Source organism: Mobula birostris, unplaced genomic scaffold, assembly GCF_030028105.1.
Source record: "Mobula birostris isolate sMobBir1 unplaced genomic scaffold, sMobBir1.hap1 scaffold_1216, whole genome shotgun sequence".
NCBI classification, from domain to species: domain Eukaryota; kingdom Metazoa; phylum Chordata; class Chondrichthyes; order Myliobatiformes; family Myliobatidae; genus Mobula; species Mobula birostris.
Genome location: NW_027274257.1, coordinates 88,574 through 108,819, shown reverse-complemented (window position 1 = coordinate 108,819; position 20,246 = coordinate 88,574). Strand labels below are relative to the sequence as shown.

The window sequence follows — 20,246 nt, the reverse complement described above, 5'->3', positions numbered from 1 at the left end:
CAGAGAAAGGTTGAACAAATTGGGACTTTATTCTTTGGAGCGTAGAAGGTTGAGGGGGGACTTCATAGAGGTATTTAAAATTATGAGGGGGATAGATAGAGTTGATGTGTTTAGGCTTTTTCCATTGAGACTGGGGGAGATTCAAACAAGAGGACATGAGTTGAGAGTTAAAGGGCAAAAGTTTAGGGGTAACATGAGGGGGAACTTCTTTACTCAGAGAGTGGTAGCTGTGTGAAACAAGCTTCCAGCAGAAGTGGTTGAGGCAGGTTCGATGTTGTCGTTTAAGGTTAAATCGGATAGGTATATGGACAGGAAAGGAATGGAGGGTTATGGGCTGAATGCAGGTCGGTGGGACTAGGTGAGAGTAAGAGTTCGGCACAGACTAGAAGGGCCGAGATGGCCTGTTTCCGTGCTGCAATTGTTATATGATGCTTGGACCAACCTACTGGCCGACTTTCTTATAGAACTGCAACACAATGTATCTAAGAGAATTGATGCAGTTTCAAAGGCAAAAGGGTGGTCTCACCAAATATTGATTTGATTTAATATTTTAACTGTTTACAGGGGTTCTTTTCATATTTAGAAACTTTTCATTATTTTTGAAAACATCTTAGCTTTACAGAATTTTTTTATGTGCCTAAGATTTTTGCACAGTACTGTCCGCCTCCACTGTTCCACACACTCACCACTGTCTGTGTAATGAACTTGTCTCTGACTCCCTCCCCCCATACTTCCCTCCAATTACCTTAAAATTATGTCCCTCATATTAGCCATTTTGGTCTCTGGCTGTCCACTCGATCATCTTGTACACCTCTGTCAAGTTATATAAACTCTTGCCAGCGCAGCCTGTCCTCGACTAGCAGGGCTGCAAGAGGTTGAATCTGGGGTCAGTGAGGTTGGGAACCATTACCCTGGTGGGTGCCCCCCCACAGCACTGGAGTACAGTGTATTGATCGGGGCACCACAGTCAGGACAGCTTTGGTTTCTGGCCACCTTCACTCAGTGTAGTCCATGTGGAGAGCAAACCCCAGGGTTTAGACCTGGTGCCGGTGCCAGAGCGTGGTGATATTTCCAAGTTGGGGTACAGTGCTACAGACACACATTACAGAACAGAATGTCAAAGCCATGTCCCAACAGCCATGCACACTGACAAAATATTTGATCTTTAAGGTGATTCCAACCCTGATAACCCACGTGCCGGAACTCTCCGTCCCCACACAGGGTGGAGCGCTGCGAGGGACTGCTCAGCCCCACCCTCTTGGGCGCGGTTACGTATGGGCAATAGATGCTGGCAAAGTCCTGGGACGGCGTCTTTGTGAGGATTAAGATGGGGATCCCTGCTGACGTCAGCCCTTCATGATTTTATAGAGAGGGGCTGTCCATGGCCCTGTATCAGGGTCACAGAATCAAAAGCTGCCCAACTGGATATGGACATACGCAAATGAACACAGCGCCCAAATGCAGAGACACACAGATACACAGCACCCGCTATGTGTACGCATAGTTACACAGCACCCACAATGTATACACACAATTACACAGCACCCGCAAAGTTTACACGCAGGTACACAGCACCCACAATGTGTACACACAGTTACACAGCACCCACAATGTATACACACAATTACACAGCACCCGCAAAGTATACACGCAGTTACACAGCACCCACGTGTATACACAGTTACACAGCACCCGCAAGCAGAGACACACAGATAAACTGCACCTACATGGACACACAGATACACAACACCATTACACATCACCCGCAGCATGTACACACAGATACACAACACCCACATTTACACAGTTACACATCACCCGCAGCATGTACACACAGATACACAACACCCACGTTTACACAGTTACACATCACCCGCAGCATGTACACACAGACACACAGCACCCACAACATGTACACACAGTTACACAGCTCCCGCAACATGTACACAGACACACAGCACCTGTAGCGTGTACACACAGATACACAGTACCCACATGCAGAGGATGCACAGATACACAGCACCCACAATGTATTCACACAGATACACAGCACCCACGTGTACACTGTTATGCAGTACCATGTGTACACAGATACACAGCACCCACATGCAGAGACACACAGAAACACAGCACCCACAAACTGTACACGCAATTACACACCACAGTGTGTACATGCAGTTACACAGCACCCACGTGTAAACTGTTATGCAGTATCACAATGTGTACACAGATACACAGCACCCACATGCAGAGACACACAGAAACACAGCACCCACAAACTGTACATGCAATTACACAGCACTCACGTGTACAGTTATGCAGCACCACAATGTGTACACATAGATACACAGCACCCACGTGTACACAATTACACAACACTCTCAGCGTGTACACACAGATACACAGCACCCACAATGTGTACACACAATTATACAGCACCCACAATGTGTACGCACAGTTACACATCACCCACATGCAGAAACACACAGATACACAGCACCCACAACGTGTATACACAGTTTCACGGCACCCACATGCAGAGATATACAGATACACAGCACCCACAACATGTACACACAGATACACAGCACCCATAACATCTATGCAGATACACAGCACGTGCAACGTGTACGCACAGAAACACAGCACCCACAATGTGTACACACAGATACACAGCACCCGCAGTGTGTATACACAGTTACACATTACCCACATGCAGAGACACACACAAACATAGCACCCTCACAGATACACTCACTCACTTGTCCCCGTGCACACACGGATGTGACTGTTCCCTGTGCAGTAACCTGTCCATTGTTGGAATTTGACCCCGAGTGATCTCCCGTTCCGGGCTTGAGATTGGGACCAAAACCCACACCCAGTCCTTCCTCACCCGACCCTCGTCTGGCCCAACCCACTTCAAAATGAGGGCAAATCCAATCCACTCCAGACCAATACAATCAAATCCAACCAACCACATACATTCCAACCCAACCCCACCCATGGACTCTAATCTCAAACAATCCATCCTGTCCAATTCCAACTCCATCCCAAACATATCTGGTCCAATCTCAGTTCTCATCCCAAACAATCCATCCGGGTCTAATCCCAATTCCCATTCTAAACAATATATCTAGTCCAATTCCCATCCCAAACAATATATCTGGTCCAATCCCTATTCCCATCCCAAACAATATACCTGGTCCAATCCCTATTCCCATCCCAAACAATATATCCGGTCCAATCCCTATTCCCATCCCAAACAATATATCTGGTCCTATTCCAATTCTCATCTAAACAATCCTTCTGCTCCAATCCCACCAATTCCCATCCAAACAATCCATTCCTTCCAATCTCAATCCTATGCAAACAATCCATTCATTCCAATTCCATTTCCATCTGAACAATCCATCTGTTTCAATCCAATTCCCATTCAATCAATCCATCTGATCCAATCCCAATTCCCATCCAATCAATCCATCCTGTCCAATCCCAATTCCCATCCCAAACAATCCACCCATTGCAGCCAAATCCAACCTTAATGATGCCTATGTTCCAACCCAATCAAATTCGACCAACACAACACACCCCATACGGCTGGACCACTCAACACAGGTTTGGCTCCTTTCTTTGTAAGGGTATTGGTGTTGCAGGCAAGCAGTCTGAGAGATGCCAATACTGGTGAGAGAGCTGTCCCACCTTGAGTAGCTCTACATTGGGTAGAACTACATTTTTCCGAACGTAGATGAGGTGTGATCTTACTGAAACACAAGATAGCCAGGGTGCAGATCAGGGAGATGTCTAGATGTGAGGGTTGAGGGGGTGGTAATCAGTACATAAAACAGGAACAAGCCCTTGTTGCGGGCTGGCCCCAGCACATCCTTGAACTGTGCTGGTCGTTAACGTGAAAGACACATTCCAATGGGCATATGACAGAAATAAAGCTCATTTTTAATCGGAGATTCAGAGTGGTGGCCACTGCTCGTTCCCCGAGCCCCCTCAGCCAACCGTTTCCCGACACACGTGGACCGGCACACACAAACTGTTGGATACACAAGGCCGCAGGCGTTTATTCAAAGAACATCAGCGCTCCTACTGACACACGACAACCACAGTATCCACCCTGCCGAGGACTCAGCCTTCCGCCGTCTACCCCTCCTTGGTTCGGCGTCTCTGGGGATGAGCCCACGCCACTCCTCCATTGGTCTCACTCTTCCCTCCACTGAGCCTTGGAGTGGGAGAGGCCCGTGCTCACGTTTCCCCGCTCCACCATTCCAGGAACTGCATTGTCATCTCGTAACCGAAGAAACAAGCCTGCCGAGGGGAGGGAGGGAGGATCCTGAAGTCAAGTGTGGCAGACACAGCCCCATCCTGCCCCTCCTTGACCCCAGGAGTGGGGCATTGCACCCCATGCTTGCACACTGGGTGCAGATCCTCTCGGCAGCTAGCACAAAATGTTTGAATTAGACTCTGTAGACCATCTGATGTAGTGAGATGATTAAATAGACTCTGCAGACCGATGTAATGAACTCAAAAAATAGACTCTGTAGACTGTCTGATGTAGTGAGATGATTAAATAGACTCTGTAGACTGTTTGATGTAGTGAGATGATTAAATAGACTCTGTAGACCGATGTAATGAAATCAAAAAATAGATTCTGTGGACTGTTTGATGTAGTGAGATGATTAAATAGACTCTGTGGACTGTCTGATGTAGTGAGATGATTAAATAGGCTCTGTAGACTGTTTGATGTAGTGAGATGATTAAGTAGACTCTGCAGACCGATGTAGTAAACACATAAAATAGACTCTGTAGACTGTTTCATACAGTGAGATGATTGTACGATTGAGATGAGTAATGAGCCATTGTAGACTGAGGTAATTATTTCAGTAAGACAGAAGGGAGGAGAGTGGAAAGCAGGAGTGGGGAAGGGGAGGATGGGAAGTGGGGAGAGGCAAGGGAAAAACATGGAATAGGGGAAGGGTGGAGCAAGAAGTGATGTCAAGGACAGGGAAGGGCTAAAACCAGACAGCACTCATTCCCGTCGGAGCCTACCAGGACACTCACCGCGTTGGCCGGGAACGCGCGCAACATCACTGCGCTGAAACCCTTGTACAGGGATGCTACACCTTCCTCTCGGATTAGCTCCCGTAGAACATCCTGCAATCCGTTGGGATATTTCCCGTCAGGAGCTGGAGTGAAGAGGAAGTGTACATGATCTGCAGTTCAATGTGGCGACTATACACAAATACACAGAGGGAGAGGTACGTTTTTTCACACTGAGAGAGTGGTGGGTGCAAACACAATCACACATTAACTCACTGTGGGAACACACACTAGAGGGGGTCACAGCAATGGGGAAGGATGTAGGGGAGGGAGGTGATGATAGAGACAGAGTGGGGTGTGTGGAAGGGAGGGGTGTCACAGAGACAGGGAGGGGTGGAGGAGAGGGAGGGGGGAGACAGAGATGGGGAAGGGACAGTTTTAAAAAGAGAGGGAGGTTGGGGGTCACAGAGACTGGGAGGGAGGGGGTGATGGAGATGAGGGGTATAAAGGAGAGAGGCATTTGCAGAGACGGTGTAGGGGAGGGAGTGGGTGATTGAGATAGCAAGGGCTACAGGGAAGAATGAGGGGTGTAGAGTGTGAGGGGGTTACAGAGACAGGGAGGGGTGTAGAGTGTGAGGGGGTTACATAGACAGGGAGGGGTGTAGAGTGTGAGGGGGTTACATAGACAGGGAGGGGTGTAGGGTGTGAGGGGGTTACAGAGACGGAGGGGTGTAGGGTGTGAGGGGGTTACATAGACAGGGAGGGGTGTAGGGTGTGAGGGGGTTACAGAGACGGAGGGGTGTAGGGTGTGAGGGGGTTACATAGGGAGGGGTGTAGGGTGTGAGGGGGTTACAGAGACAGGGAGGGGTGTAGGGTGTGAGGGGTTTACAGAGACAGGGAGGGGTGTAGGGTGTGAGGGGGTTACAGAGACAGGGAGGGGTGTAGGGTGTGAGGGGGTTACAGAGACAGGGAGGGGTGTAGGGTGTGAGGGGGTTACAGAGACAGGGAGGGGTGTAGGGTGTGAGGGGGTTACAGAGACAGGGAGGGGTGTAGGGTGTGAGGGGTTTACATAGACAGGGAGGGGTGTAGGGTGTGAGGGGGTTACATAGACGGAGGGGTGTAGGGTGTGAGGGGGTTACAGAGACAGGGAGGGGTGTAGGGGATGGAGGGGTTACAGAGACGGAGGGGTGTAGGGTGTGAGGGGGTTACAGAGACAGGGAGGGGTGTAGGGTGTGAGAGGGTTACAGAGACGGAGGGGTGTAGGGTGTGAGAGGGTTACAGAGACGGAGGGGTGTAGGGTGTGAGGGGGTTACAGAGACGGAGGGGTGTAGGGTGTGAGGGGGTTACATAGACAGGAGGGGTGTAGGGTGTGAGGGGGTTACAGAGACAGGGAGGGGTGTAGGGTGTGAGGGGGTTACAGAGACAGGGAGGGGTGTAGGGTGTGAGGGGGTTACAGAGACAGGGAGGGGTGTAGGGTGTGAGGGGTTTACATAGACAGGGAGGGGTGTAGGGTGTGAGGGGGTTACATAGACGGAGGGGTGTAGGGTGTGAGGGGGTTACAGAGACAGGGAGGGGTGTAGGGGATGGAGGGGTTACAGAGACGGAGGGGTGTAGGGTGTGAGGGGGTTACAGAGACAGGGAGGGGTGTAGGGTGTGAGAGGGTTACAGAGACGGAGGGGTGTAGGGTGTGAGAGGGTTACAGAGACGGAGGGGTGTAGGGTGTGAGGGGGTTACAGAGACGGAGGGGTGTAGGGTGTGAGGGGGTTACATAGACAGGAGGGGTGTAGGGTGTGAGGGGGTTACAGAGATGGAGGGGTGTAGGGTGTGAGGGGGTTACAGAGACAGGGAGGGGTGTAGGGTGTGAGGGGGTTACAGAGACGGAGGGGTGTAGGGTGTGAGGGGGTTACAGAGACGGAGGGGTGTAGGGTGTGAGGGGGTTACAGAGACGGAGGGGTGTAGGGTGTGAGGGGGTTACAGAGACAGGGAGGGGTGTAGGGTGTGAGGGGATTACAGAGACAGGGAGGGGTGTAGGGTGTGAGGGGGTTACATAGACAGGGAGGGGTGTAGGGTGTGAGAGGGTTACAGAGACAGGGAGGGGTGTAGGGTGTGAGGGGGTTACAGAGACGGAGGGGTGTAGGGTGTGAGGGGGTTACAGAGAAAGGAAGGGGTGTAGGGTGTGAGAGGGTTACATAGAAAGGGAGGGGTGTAGAGTGTGAGGAGGTTGCAGACGGAGGGAGGGAGGGGTGTAGGGTGTGAGGGGGTTACAGAGACGGAGGGGTGTAGGGTGTGAGGGGGTTACAGACAGGGAGGGAGGGGTGTAGGGTGTGAGGGGGTTACAGACAGGGAGGGAGGGGTGTAGGGTGTGATGGGGTTACAGACAGGGAGGGAGGGAGGGGTGTAGGGTGTGAGGGGGTTACAGACAGACAGGGATGGAGGGGTGTAGGGTGTGAGGGGGTTACAGACAGGGAGGGAGGGAGAGGTGTAGGGACTGTGGTGGGGGTTACAGGGAGGGGATGCTGTCAGTTGCCCCACCCTTCACACACGGACCTGTCTGGAAGCGAGATTTCAGCACATCAGCTGGAATGCACACGATCCAGTTGGTGATCCCGGCCATCCCCCCTGCGAAGAGGATCCGGGGGAAGCTGAAGTAATTCTGCCTGGGGGGGGGGTGGCAGGAAGAGAGAGACTACCATTAGTCTGTCACCACCATGTCCCACCTTGCAAACTGTGTGCCCTGCCCCGAGTGACTCCATTCCCAGTGGGTGCAGGGAGACCTACCCCTTTCCCCCTCTGCCCCATCCCTTCTCACCCCTCCGCCCCACACCCACTCCTGCACATCACACCATCTCCCTCCTGGAAGTCCACCCACAACCTCTCTGGGAAGTGTGTCCCAGACCACAGGTATGGATTCCCTTCTCTGGTTCTTACTGAAGCCCCCAACACCACTCTCCTCACCCTGTTTCATTGCCCACCTACCCCTGGCAACAGACAGCAAAGCTTACCAACGCTGCAAACGTGTCAACCAATCTCGTCCCTCTATGGGAATAAATGTGCCCTGGTCCAACCACGAAGGCAAACAAATCTCATCAACGTCTCTACCTCCTCAGGAGGGGAAAGAAATTGGGCATTTCCCCTTTGACTTCCACCTACTTTTAATTGATGCCGCACAGAAAACATTCTATCCTGGTACACCACAGCTTGGAATGGAAATTGCTCTGCCCGAGACCACAGGAAACCACAGAAGTTGTGGAAATGGCTCAGCACGTCACAGAAACCAGTCTCCCCACCACTGACTCCGTTTACACTGCCCACTGGCTCAGTAAATCAGCCCGCATCAAAGACCCCTGACGAAGGGTTCCAGCCCGAAACGTTGACTGATCGTTGCCACAGATGCTGCCGGACCTGCTGAGTTCCTCCAGCGTGTTGCGAGTCTTGCTTTGACCCCAGCATCTGCAGATTATTTTGTGTTATCAAAGACCCCACCCACGCCAGACATTCTTTCTTCAATCGGGCAGAAGATACAAAAGCCTGAAGGCATGTCCGCCCCAGGCTCGAGGATAGCTTCTGCCCTGCTGTTATCAGACTATTGAATGGTTTCCTAGCACAGTAAAATAAACTCTTGACCTCTCAATCTACCTTACTCTGGCCCTCGAACCTTATGCTCTGCCTGCACTGCACTTTCTATCAAATTGTCACACTTTATTCTGCATTCCTTTATTGACCTTGAAGCACCAATGTCAGAATCAGAATCAGGTTATTTATCACCGGCATGTGATGTGAAATTTGTTAACTTAGCAGCAGTTCAATGGTTCAATGCAACTAGCAGAGAAAAAACAAGTAGAATAATAATAAATAAGTAAATCAATTATGTATATTGAATAGATTTTTTTAAAAACGTGCACAAACAGAAATACTGTATATTTTTTAAAAAGTGAGGTGGTGAAATGATCTCAAACAAGAGAAAATCTGCAGATGTTGGAAATCCGAGCAACACACACAAAATGCTGGAGGAACTCAGCAGGCCAGGCAGAGTACAGTCGACGTTTCAGGCCGAGACCCTCCAGCACTTTGTGCGTGTTGGTTTGATGAAATGATCTCTATCGATGGTGTTTTGAACTGTAGCTCGGTAGGTGTGTCATTAATAAACCAATTCACCAAGCCCCTCGTCCTACTGAGAAGTCATTTCAACTGCACATTGCGGGGAGATCTGTCTCAAACCTACGCACTCATCATCCCTGTTCAACCTCATAGGGGGACCTGTCCCAGCCCTTTGTGTCCTTCATCCCTGTTCAGACTCGGGTGGGGGATCTGTCCCAAACCTCACCACTCGTCCCTGTTCAACCACAGGAGGATCTGTCCCGATCATCACACCTCATCCCTGTTCAGACTCGGGTGGGGGATCTGTCCCGATAATCACACCTCATCCCTGTTTAACCTCACGGGGGATCTGTCCCGAACCTCACCTCTCATCCCTGTTCAACCTTGGGGGACATCTGTCTCAAACATCACCCCTCTTCCCTGTTCAACCTTTGAGGGGATCTGACTCGTACCATCTCACCCCTAATTCCCCTTCAACCTCAAGGGTGGGGTGGACCAGTGCTGGACCTCACCCCACATCCCTGTTCAACCTCATTGGGGGGGTCCATCTCAAACCTTCACACCTCTCATCCCTGTTCAACCTCAGGGAGAATCTGTCCCAAACCTCACTTCTCATCCCAGTTTAACCTCAGGGGGATCTGTAGCAGATCTCACCTCTCGACCCAGTTCAACCTCGGGGGGGGGGGGTCTATCTCAAACCTTCAAACTCCTCATCGCTGTTCCACCTCAGGGAGGATCCATCTCAAACATCACCTGGGTTGGGGAGCATGCCTTATGAGAATAGGTTGAGTGAACTCGGCCTTCTCTCCTTGGATGGAGGATGAGAGGTGACCTAATAGAGGTGTATAAGTTGATGAGAGGCATTGATCGTGTGGATAGTCAGAGGCTTTTTCCCAGGGCTGAAATGGTTGCCACGAGAGGACACAGGTTTAAGATACTGGGGAGCAGGTACAGAGGAGATGTCAGGGGTAAGTTTTTCACTCAGAGTGGTGAGTGCGTGGAATAGGCTGCCGGCAACAGTGGTGGAGGCGGATATGATAGGGTCTTTTAAGAGACTTTTGGACAGGCGCATGGAGCTTAGAAACATAGAGGGCTGTAGGTATGCCTAGAATTTCTTAGGTACATGTTCGACACAACTTTGTGGGCTGAAGGGCCTGTATTGGGCTGAAGGGCCTGTATTTTGCTGTAGGTTTTCTATGTTTCTATGTTTATTCAACCTTTGAGGGGATCTGACTCATACCATCTCACCCCTAATCCCTCTTCATCCTCAAGGGTGGGGTGGACCAGTGCTGGACCTCACCCCACATCCCTGTTCAACCTCATGGGGGGGGGTCTATCTCAAACCTCACACCCCTCATCGCTGTTCAGCCTCAGGGGGAGATCTGTCCCAAACCTCGCTCTCATCCCTGTTTAACCTCAGGGGGCATCAGTCTTGAACCTTCTCACCATTCAACCTTGGGGGGGGGGGGAGCTGGTCCAAATCTTCTCGCCTGTCAACCCTATTCAACCTCAGGGGGTTATCTGTCTCAAACCTTTTCACCTCTTATCTCTGTTCAACCTTGGGGGAGGGGGGAGGGGTTCTGTCCCAATCATCTCATCTCTTATCTCTGTGCAACCTCCGGGGGGATCTGTCCCAAATCTTCTCACCTCATATCCCTGTTCAACCTCAGGGCGGTTGTATCCCAAACCTCAGCTCTCATCCCTGTCCACCCTCAGCTGGGATTTGTCCTGAAACCTCTCATCCCTCATCCCGGTTCAACCTCGGGGAATCAGTCCTGAATCTCACACTGCATCCTTGTTCAATGTCAGGGGGATCTATCCCAAACCTTCTCACCCCTCATCCCTGTTCAACTTTTGGTGAGACCTGTCTCAAATGTTTTCACCCCACATTCTCAGTTCACCAGCAGGGGTGGGTTGGGGATATGTCCCGATCCTCACCACTCATCCCTGTTCAACCTCAGGAGTGATCTGTCCCGAATCTTCTTAGCTGTCATCCCTGACCAACCTTAGGGAGATATGTCCGAAATCTTCTCACCCGTCATCCCTGCTCAACCTCAGCGGAGATCTGCTCTAAATCTTCTCACCTCTCATCCCTGTTCAACACCAGGGCAGAATCTGTTTGGAAACTTTTTACCCCTCAGGGGGTGGGGGGAGAGAATCTGTCTCGAACCTTCTCACTCTCATGCCCATTCAACCTCAGGGGCACCTTCTTACCCCTCTTATACCTGTTCAACCTCAAGGGGGTATCTGTCCCCGAACCTTCTCACCCCTCATCCCTTTTCTTTTCAATCTCAAGCAGGGGATCTGTCCCGAACCTTCTCAGCCCTCATCCCTGTTCAACCTTAAGGGGGGGTATCTGTCCCAACCTTGAGCCTCAGGGGAGATCTATCCCAAACCTCACCCCTCATTCCTGTTCAACCTTTGGTAGATCTGTCTCAAACGTTCGCACCCCACATCTCAGTTCAACCTCAGGGGGGATACATCCCAGACCTCACCCCCATTCCCAGTTTACCAGTGAGGTGGGTGGAGGGATATGTCCCAATCACCACCGCTTATCCCTGTTCAACCTCGGGGGGATCTGTCCTGAATCTTCTCAGCTCTCATCCCTGTTCAAACTCAGAGGAATCGGTCTCGAACCTCACTCCTCATCCCTGTTCAACCTCTGGGGGGAATCAGTCCTGAACTTCACCCCTCATCCCTGTTCAGCCTCGGGAGGGAATCTGTCTTGAACCTTCTGACTCTCATGCCTGTTCAATCTCAGGGTAGATCTGTCCCAAACATCACGTCTCATCCCTGTTCAACTTCAGGGGCATCTTTCTCGAAACTTCTCACTCCTCATCCCTGTTCAACCTCAGGGTGGTGATATGTCCCAAACCTCGCCCCCTCAACCTTGTTCAACCTGAAGGGGGTTATCTGTCCCCAACCTTGACCCTCATCCCTGTTCAACCTTAGATGGGATCAATCTCCAACCCTACCCCTCCTCCCTGTTCAAACTCGGGGGGGGGGGATCTGTCCCAAACATCACTTCTAATCTCTCCTCAACCTCAGAGGGATCTGTCTCGAATGTTCTCAGCTCTCATCCCAGTTCAACCTCAAGGGGTTATCTGTCCCCAACCTCAACCTTCATTCCTGTTCATCCTGGGGGGGGGATATGTCCCGATCCTCACCACTTGTCCTTGTTCAACTTCAGGGTGGATCTGTCATGAATTTCACCTCTCATCCTTGCTCAACCTCAGCGGAGATCTGTCCCACATCTTCTTACCTCTCATTCCTCTTTAACATCAGGGGCAGATCTATCTTGAACTTCTCACCCCTAATCCCTGTTCAACCTCAAGGAAGGGGAATCAGTCCTGAACCTCACCTCGCATCCCTGTTCAACCTCGGAGGGATCTATCTCAAACCTTCTCACCCCTCATCCCATCCAACCTCTGTGGGGGATCTGTCCCAAATCTTCTCACTCTTCATCCCAGTTCAACCTCAGCGGAGATCTGTCCCAAACATCACATCTCATACCCGTTCAACCTTGGAGGATCTGTCCCGAACCTTCTCACCCCTGATCCCTGTTCAACCTCGGGGGTGATATGTACTGATCCTCACCCCTCATCCCTGTTCAACCTCGGGGGAGGTCTGTCCCGACCTTCACCTCTCATCCCTGTTCAACCTCCAGGAGATCTTTCTCAAATCTCCTCACCTCTCATTGCTGTTCAACCTCGGGGGGGGGGGTTCTGTCTTGAACCTTCTCACCCTCATCCCTCTCCTCGAATTTCCCATCTCTACCTCCATTCCCCTCCTTTCCACCTCACTCCCTCCATTCAGTTCCACATTACCCGTTTGCCCTTTCCCCTCCTCCACTGACCTTTGACCCTCAAGTGTCAGCACCTCCTTCAGCCACTCGTAGGTCAGGAAGTAAACTCCGGTCCCTGGGATGTCTAGGGGCAGGAAAGAGAGAGGAGAGAAATGGAGGGAAGTGGAAAAAAGGGAGGGAAGGGGGAGGGTGAAGGGATGGAGGAGAGGGGGATTGGAGGGGGAAGAGAGGGAGGTTGGAGGGAGAAGGGACGGAAGAGAGGGATGACAAGAGGAGTTGGGTGGGGAGAGTGGAGGAAAGGCAGGGGTGATTGAGGGTAACAGAGGGAGGTGGAGGTGGGTGAGTGGGAGGGAGGGAGGAGAAGGCAGGATTTGAGTCATATCTTCACCACTCCCCCACCCCACGTCCTCCTCACAGGGGGAAGGTCCTGCAGCAACCTGCTGATAGCAGGATCCCAGCCCAGCAGGATTATTTTGACCCCACCCACAGCAGACAGTAAGATCCCACAGAGCTCCTGTTACCATGTGGGGCTCACTCCTCAACACTGTTGAGTTCAAAGGTTTCAAAGGTACATTTAATGTCAGAGAGATGTGTACAATATACACCCTGAAATGCTTTTTCTTCGCAACCACCCACGAAAACAGAGGAGTGCCCCAAAGAATGAATGATGGTTAAATATTAGAACCCCAAAGTCCCCCCTCAGCTCCTCTCCCTCCTGCGCGTAAGCGGCAGCAAGCAATCATCCCCCTCCCCCCACTGGCAAAAAAAAAGCATCGACACCCACCACCGAGCACTCAAGCATGCAGCAAAGCAACAGTAAAGACACAGACTTGCAGTACCCCAAAGACTACATTGTGCACCCGGCAGTCGACATACCACAGGGTCTCGCTCTCCCCAGCAAGGGAGAAAGGATGTTTCCGTTTCACACTCAGGTGCCTCCCACACCGCAGGGTTCCCTCCTGCCCCTCCTACAGCGTAAAGCTCCCTCACTGCTGTTCCCACAGTGTGAAGCTCCCTGACTGCTCCTCCCACAGCATTCTGCTCCAACTGACTCCCCCCACAGCATGAAGCTCCCTCACGGACTCCCCCCCACAGTGTGCAGCTCCCTCACAGACTCCTCCCACAGCATGAAGCTCCCTCACTGACCCCCCCACAGCGTGGAGCTCCCTCACAGACTCCCCCCCCACAGCGTGCAGCTCCCTCACCGATTCCCCCCACAGCGTGCAGCTCCCTCACAGACTCCCCCCACAGCATGAAGCTCCCTCACCGACTCCCTCCACAGCATGAAGCTCCCTTATTGACTCCCCCACAGCACGTAGCTCCCTCACAGACTCCTCCCACGGTGTGGAGCTCCCTCACCGACTCCCCCCACAGTGTGGAGTTCCTTCACAGACCCCCCCCCAGCATGGAGCTCCCTCACAGACTCCCCCCACAGCGTGAAGCTCCCTCACCGACACCCCTCACAGCATGAAGCTCCCTCACAGACTCCTCCCACAGCATGAAGCTCCTTCACAGACTCCCCCCCCACAGTGTGCAGCTCCCTCACCGACTCCTCCCACAGTGTGGAGCTCCCTCACAGACTCCCCCCATAGCGTGGAGCTCCCTTATCGACTCCCCCATAGCACGGAACTCCCTCACAGACTCCTCCCACAGTGGTGAGCCCCCTGACCGACTCGCCCCACAGTGCGGAACTCCCTTGAGGTAAATTCCAAGGGTCACTGTGTTCCTGACAAGTGGCTGAACCCTCCCCATAGCAGGAGATGGAACCCTACCATCGCCAGGCCATGTTACTCCCTGCGCCAGGGGGTAGGGAGTTACGTCTCTTCCAGGCAAGCACTCTGGAAACGCCGGGAGTCTCTGGCAGAGAGAGTGCGGGGAGGAAGGTGTGTTTCCAGGGGCAACAAGTGCCTACTTTTCATTCGGAGTTTGAAGAGCCATTGGTATGTTACCAAAGAGACCCCAGCAAATTTCTTCAGATGTACCGCGGAGAGGATTCTGAGTGGTTGCCTCACCATCAGGCATGGAGGGGGCACTGCGCAGGATCAGGGAAAACTGCAGAGGGTTGCAGCCAGTTCCATCGTGGGCACAGGGCCTCCCCAACATCGAAGCCACCTTTGAAAGGCAATGCCTGAAGAAGACGGCATCAATCAAAGAGCCCAGTCACGCAGGACGTGCCCTCTTCTCATTGCTACCATCAGGAAGGAGGTACAGGAGCCCGGAGACTCACACTCAATGATTTAGGGACAGTTTCTTCCCCTCCGCCACCCGAATGGTCCACGAACACTGCCTCTCCGTTCCTCGTTTGCTCCATGTATTGAATTTTGTGATTCATAATTTTCCTTGTGTGCTGCCTTACACTGCTGCTGCAGAATTCTGCCTCGATGTACTTACATATGAAACATAATTATTGAGACACAGTGCGGAATTGGCTCTTCGAACCGCGCTGCCCAGCAACCCCCACTTTAATCCTCGCCTAATCATTGGACAATTTACAATGACCAATTAACCGACCAATCAACATGCCTTTGGACTGTGGGAGGAAACCAGAGCACTCGGAGGAAACCCACGTGGCCATGGGGAGAACGTACAAACTCCTTACAGACTGTGGTGGGAATTGAACTCATGTCGCTGGTACTGTAAAGTGGTGGGCTAACCACTACGCTACCAAGTGACAACCCTTTAGATTAGATTAGATTATGAGGACACGCAGTCCTCTTTTATTGTCATTTAGTAACGCATGCATTAAGAAATGATACAATGTTCCTCTGGTGTGATATCACAGAAACACAGGACAGACCAAGACTGAAAAACTGACAAAAACCACATAATTATAACATATAACTACAACAGTGCAAGCAATACCATAACTTGATGAAGAACAGGCCATGGACTCTCTCAAAAGTCCCATCATCTCACGCAGACGGTAGAAGGGAGAAACTCTTCCTGCTATGAGCTTCCAGCGCTGCAAACTTGCCGATGCAGCATCCTGGAAGCACCCGATCACAGTCCGACTCTGAGACCGTCCGAAAATTTCAAGCCTCCGACCAGCCCTCCAACACCGAGCACTGAGCACCATCCTTGCTGAGCGCTTCGACCCCGGCCCCGGCTGCCAGCAACAGGCAAAGCCGAGGATTTGGGGCCTACCCCCCGGAGATTGTTGATCGCACAGCGGCAGCGAACCGAGCATTTCAGAAGTTTCTCCAGATGTTCCTCCATGCTTCTCACATCTGTCTCCATCAAATCAGAATTGTGCACGGCCCCCTATTTAACAAATACGATATCACTTCACCGGAGAGGCTGCGTGCGCTGCGTCGCGCTGCCATCTTCTCCTCCCGCCATTTAGGAGGTAAATTCGTCCCCCTCAGACGTCAGGGACTGACATTATCGTCTTGGGTGGACTGGGTCGGTTGGAGACAGGGTGTTCATGGGATGGTGGGTGGGGGTCTGACAGACGGAGGGGAAGCTTCTTCACTCAGAGAGTGGTGAGAGTGTGGAACAAGTTACCAATGCCAGTGGCGGGTACGATTTCAATTTCAATGTTTAATAGAAGTCTGGATAGGTACATGGATGGACTGGAGTGCAGAAGACAACAAACTGTGCAAGTACAAAAAGAAAGAAATAATAATAATAATAATAAATAAATAAGCAATAAATATCAAGAACATGAGATGAAGAGTCCTTGAAAGTGAGTCCATAGGTTGTGGGAACATTTCAGTGATGGGGCGAGTATAGTTAACATAGAAACACAGAAAACCTACAGCACAATACAGGCCCTTCAGCCCACAACGCTGTGCCGAACATGTACTTACTTTAGAAATTACCCAGGGTTACCCATAGCACTCTATTTTTTAAGCTCCATGTACCTATCCAAGTTGAGTGAAGTTATCCCCTCTGGTTCAGGAGCCTGATGGTTGAGGGGTAATAACTGTTCCTGAACCTGGTGGTGCGAGACCTGAAGCTCCTGTACCTTCTTCCTGATGGCAGCAGCGAGAAGAGAGCATGACCTGGGTGGTGGGGGTCCCTGATGATGGATGTTCTTTTCCTGCAACATCGCTCCATATAGATGTTCTCAGTGGTGGGGAGGTCTTTACCCGTGACAGACTGGGCCGTATCCACTACTTTTTGTAGGATTTTCCATTCAAGGGCATCGGTGTTTCCACACCAGGCTGTGATACAGCCAGTCAATACACCCTCCACCACACATCTATAGAAGTTTGTCAAAGTTCTAGATGTCGTGCTGAATCTTCAAGAACTTCTAAGGAAGTAGGAGTGATGTTGTGCTTTGTCGTGATTGAACTTGTGTGCTGGGCCCAGGTCAGGTCCTCTGAAATGATGATAGTGAGGAATTTAAAGTTGCTAACCCTCTCTATCTTCGATCCTCCAGTGAGGACTGGCTCAAGGAGTCACTGATCAGCTCCTCAGTCTTGCTGACATTGAGTGAGAGGTTGTTGCTGTGGCATTGCTCAGCCAGATTTTCAATCTCCCTCCTTTGTGCTTATTTGTCACCAACTGTTTCACTGCTCAAACTTCCCTCATAAGACATGCTCTCTGATTCAGGCAGCATCCTGGTGAATCAGCTTCCACATCCTTCCTATAATGATGCGACCAGAACGGAACACAATATTTCAAGTGTGGTCGAACTGGGGTTTTATAGAGCTGCAACGTTATCTCGTAGCTCTTGAAGTAAATCCCCCGACTGATGAAGGACAACACCCCATATATCTTCTTAACCACCTGATCAACTTGATCAAGCTGCAGAGAGAGTGGACTCAGCCCAATACATCATGGGCACCTCCCTCCCGACCGGTCGTATCTACAGGAGAAGCTGCCTCGAGAAGGCAACGTCCATCATCAATAATCCCCACCGTCCGGGGCATCTTCTCACAGCTCCCATCAGGCGGGAGGTACAGAAGCCTGAAGACCCAGACCATTAGGTTCAGGAATAGCTCTGTCCCTTCAACCTTTCAGTTCCTGAACCAACCGGCAGAACCCTAATCTCCGCCTCAGTACTGCAGTACTATGAGCACTTTGCATCCAATAGAAATGGTATTGTTCGAATTGTTCGTTCTCGTAAAAATTGTGTATACATTTCTACAAGATGGCGTCACTGAACTACACGACCAACAAAAACGTCCTGCAGACAGTTCACAGAGCAACTTCTCTTACTTCTTTCAAATGTCTTTCTGCTACGAAGCTGCATGTGATTGGAACCTGTGATTTACACTTTGACGATGTGTTTTGTACGAAACTCCGTGCGGTTGGAACCTGTGATTTACATTCTGATGGTGTGTTCTGGGACGATTGAGCAATCTGGTGTTGGATGAGGTTTGGAGTGGGTGTGTGTGTGGGGCCTGGGGGCCTGATAGCCTGGAGACCGGGAGCAAGCCCACGATCGACCCCCATTGCTTCTCTCCGATTGAGATGTCGAGGGCACAAGTTCCATTGCTTCTCTCTGATTCGAGGCATCGAGGATGGAAGCACATATTCGAATCCATTGCTTCTCCCCGACTAAGGTGTCGAGGGTGTGAGCACACGATCAACTCCATTGCTTCTCTCCGATTGAGGCACTGATCAAGGGTGAAGTCGATGAGGAAGGGCAGGCGTTCAGTGCCATCTTCCCACGTTTAACCGGTCTTCCTCTCCCTCGTGCTCACTGCTGTCGAAGGAAAGTGCAGCACGTTGCCAGGATTGATTGGTTTTGAGGGACTTTGAGGTTCATGTAGCATGTGTTCTTGGGGTCTGCTTACTCCTTTGTTTGCTGTTTTTGAGCGGTTTGATCGACGTGGGCTGGGGTGCTTTGTTGAGGAATGGCTCAGTGGCCTGCAGTGGGCTAGCAGCACGGGGCTGAACCGAATACTACCGTGCTCCTGGATTGATGTTTGTGTCGTTCAATCGCCTTTTGCCGTTGGAACAGTTTGTTCTTTTTTCACTTGTTGGGCGTTTGGTGCTTTCGTTGACGGGTTCCACAGTGTTTCTGAATCTTTATGTTTTTTTTCTTGTGAATGCTGCTTATCTGATGAGACTGCAAACAAATTTTCCATTTGCAGCTGTGCTCACATGGACCATAGACTCCACTCTGGCTCTTATCACTGACGTATGTTGTAAATTTATTGTTTTGTGCCAGTAGTACAGCATGGTTTAATGTCACTTCCAGTCCAAAGAGTAAGGGAGATGATCTGACACAGCACTCCTCAGTGCACAGTGCAATAGTACCATAAATTACAACAATAATTATGCTTTCAAAATGGCCTGGGCAAGGTTGTATGGAAGACCAGCAGTCGCCCATGCTGCAAGTCTCCCCTCTCCACGACACCGTTGTTGTCCAAGGGAAGGGCACTAGGGCCGATACAAAATGAATAAGTAGAGCACAATAGCAAGGCAGTGTTCAGGAGTCAGATGGCGGAGGGGAAGAGGCTGTTTGAAAACATTGTGTCTGTGTTTCAAGCGCCTGGTAGCAATGAGAATTGCGGATGGCCCAGGTGATGGGGGTCCTTAATGATGGATGCTGCCCTTTCGAGGGCATTGCCTTTTGAAGATGCCCTCGATCATGGAGGGGCCAGTACCCGTGATGGAGCTAGCTGAGTCTACAAACCTCTGCCATTTTTACCGAACCCGTGCGGCAGCCCTTCCATACCAGACGGTGATGAAGGGGCAGTCCTAGACAGGTGGGCACACTTACCCCTCAGCAGGGTGAGAAACATTCCCTTGTAGATTCCCGGGATTCCAGAGTGCCGATACAACTTCCTGACGCAGTCACTGGGGCCCGTGTACATCCGCTGGGATCCGCTCTGGACCTGAAGTTGGTGGGGGGGGGGGATTAAAATCCTCAGTGATTGAGTGGTGACCCAGTGGGAGCCTGTGGAATGGGCAGACAGTCCTCTCCCCCACACCCCCGACACCCGAGGAGTAAGGGGGGGGGGGGCTGCAGATGTCCGGCAGGGGACTCAGTGAAGGAATGGGGTAATTCTGCGGGGGGGTGGACATCCAAGTGAGCGAGTGAGGGAAAACCCTAAGAGGTTGGGGAATGGATGGCTCATGATGACAGAGAGAGACCCCCAAATTAGTCACCGTCGGTGGATCTTTGGAAGGTTGTGTTGTAACTTTACTTGTGCTTATGTATGTATGGTGCCCTTAAATGTCCCTAATGAATCTGCCTCTACCACCACCCCTGGCAGCATGTTCCACACACCCACAGCTCTCTGCGACAAAAACATACCTCTAACCTCCTTCCCCCACACCATACTTGCCTCCAGTCACCTTTAAGTTGCGTCTCCTAGTATTAGACAAAGTCTCTGGC

The 20,246-nt window shown here is 51.3% G+C and overlaps 1 protein-coding gene across 4 annotated transcripts in view; it reads right to left on the bottom strand.

Moving 5' to 3' along the window:
• Positions 1-3,936: 3,936 nt before the first annotated feature.
• The window catches only part of LOC140192363 (mitochondrial carnitine/acylcarnitine carrier protein-like), a 48,281-nt gene continuing 31,971 nt past the window's right edge, over positions 3,937-20,246 (bottom strand). For 2 of the 4 annotated variants that reach the window (XM_072250016.1, XM_072250017.1), the window contains 5 exons: positions 19,629-19,743; positions 13,001-13,073; positions 7,594-7,703; positions 5,068-5,192; positions 3,937-4,314 (listed from right to left, as the gene is read on the bottom strand). In XM_072250016.1, the coding sequence (XP_072106117.1) occupies positions 4,252-4,314; positions 5,068-5,192; positions 7,594-7,703; positions 13,001-13,073; positions 19,629-19,743 (486 nt within the window). In that variant the 3' untranslated portion in view covers positions 3,937-4,251. The other 2 variants (XM_072250014.1, XM_072250015.1) reach the window with 1 other exon arrangement.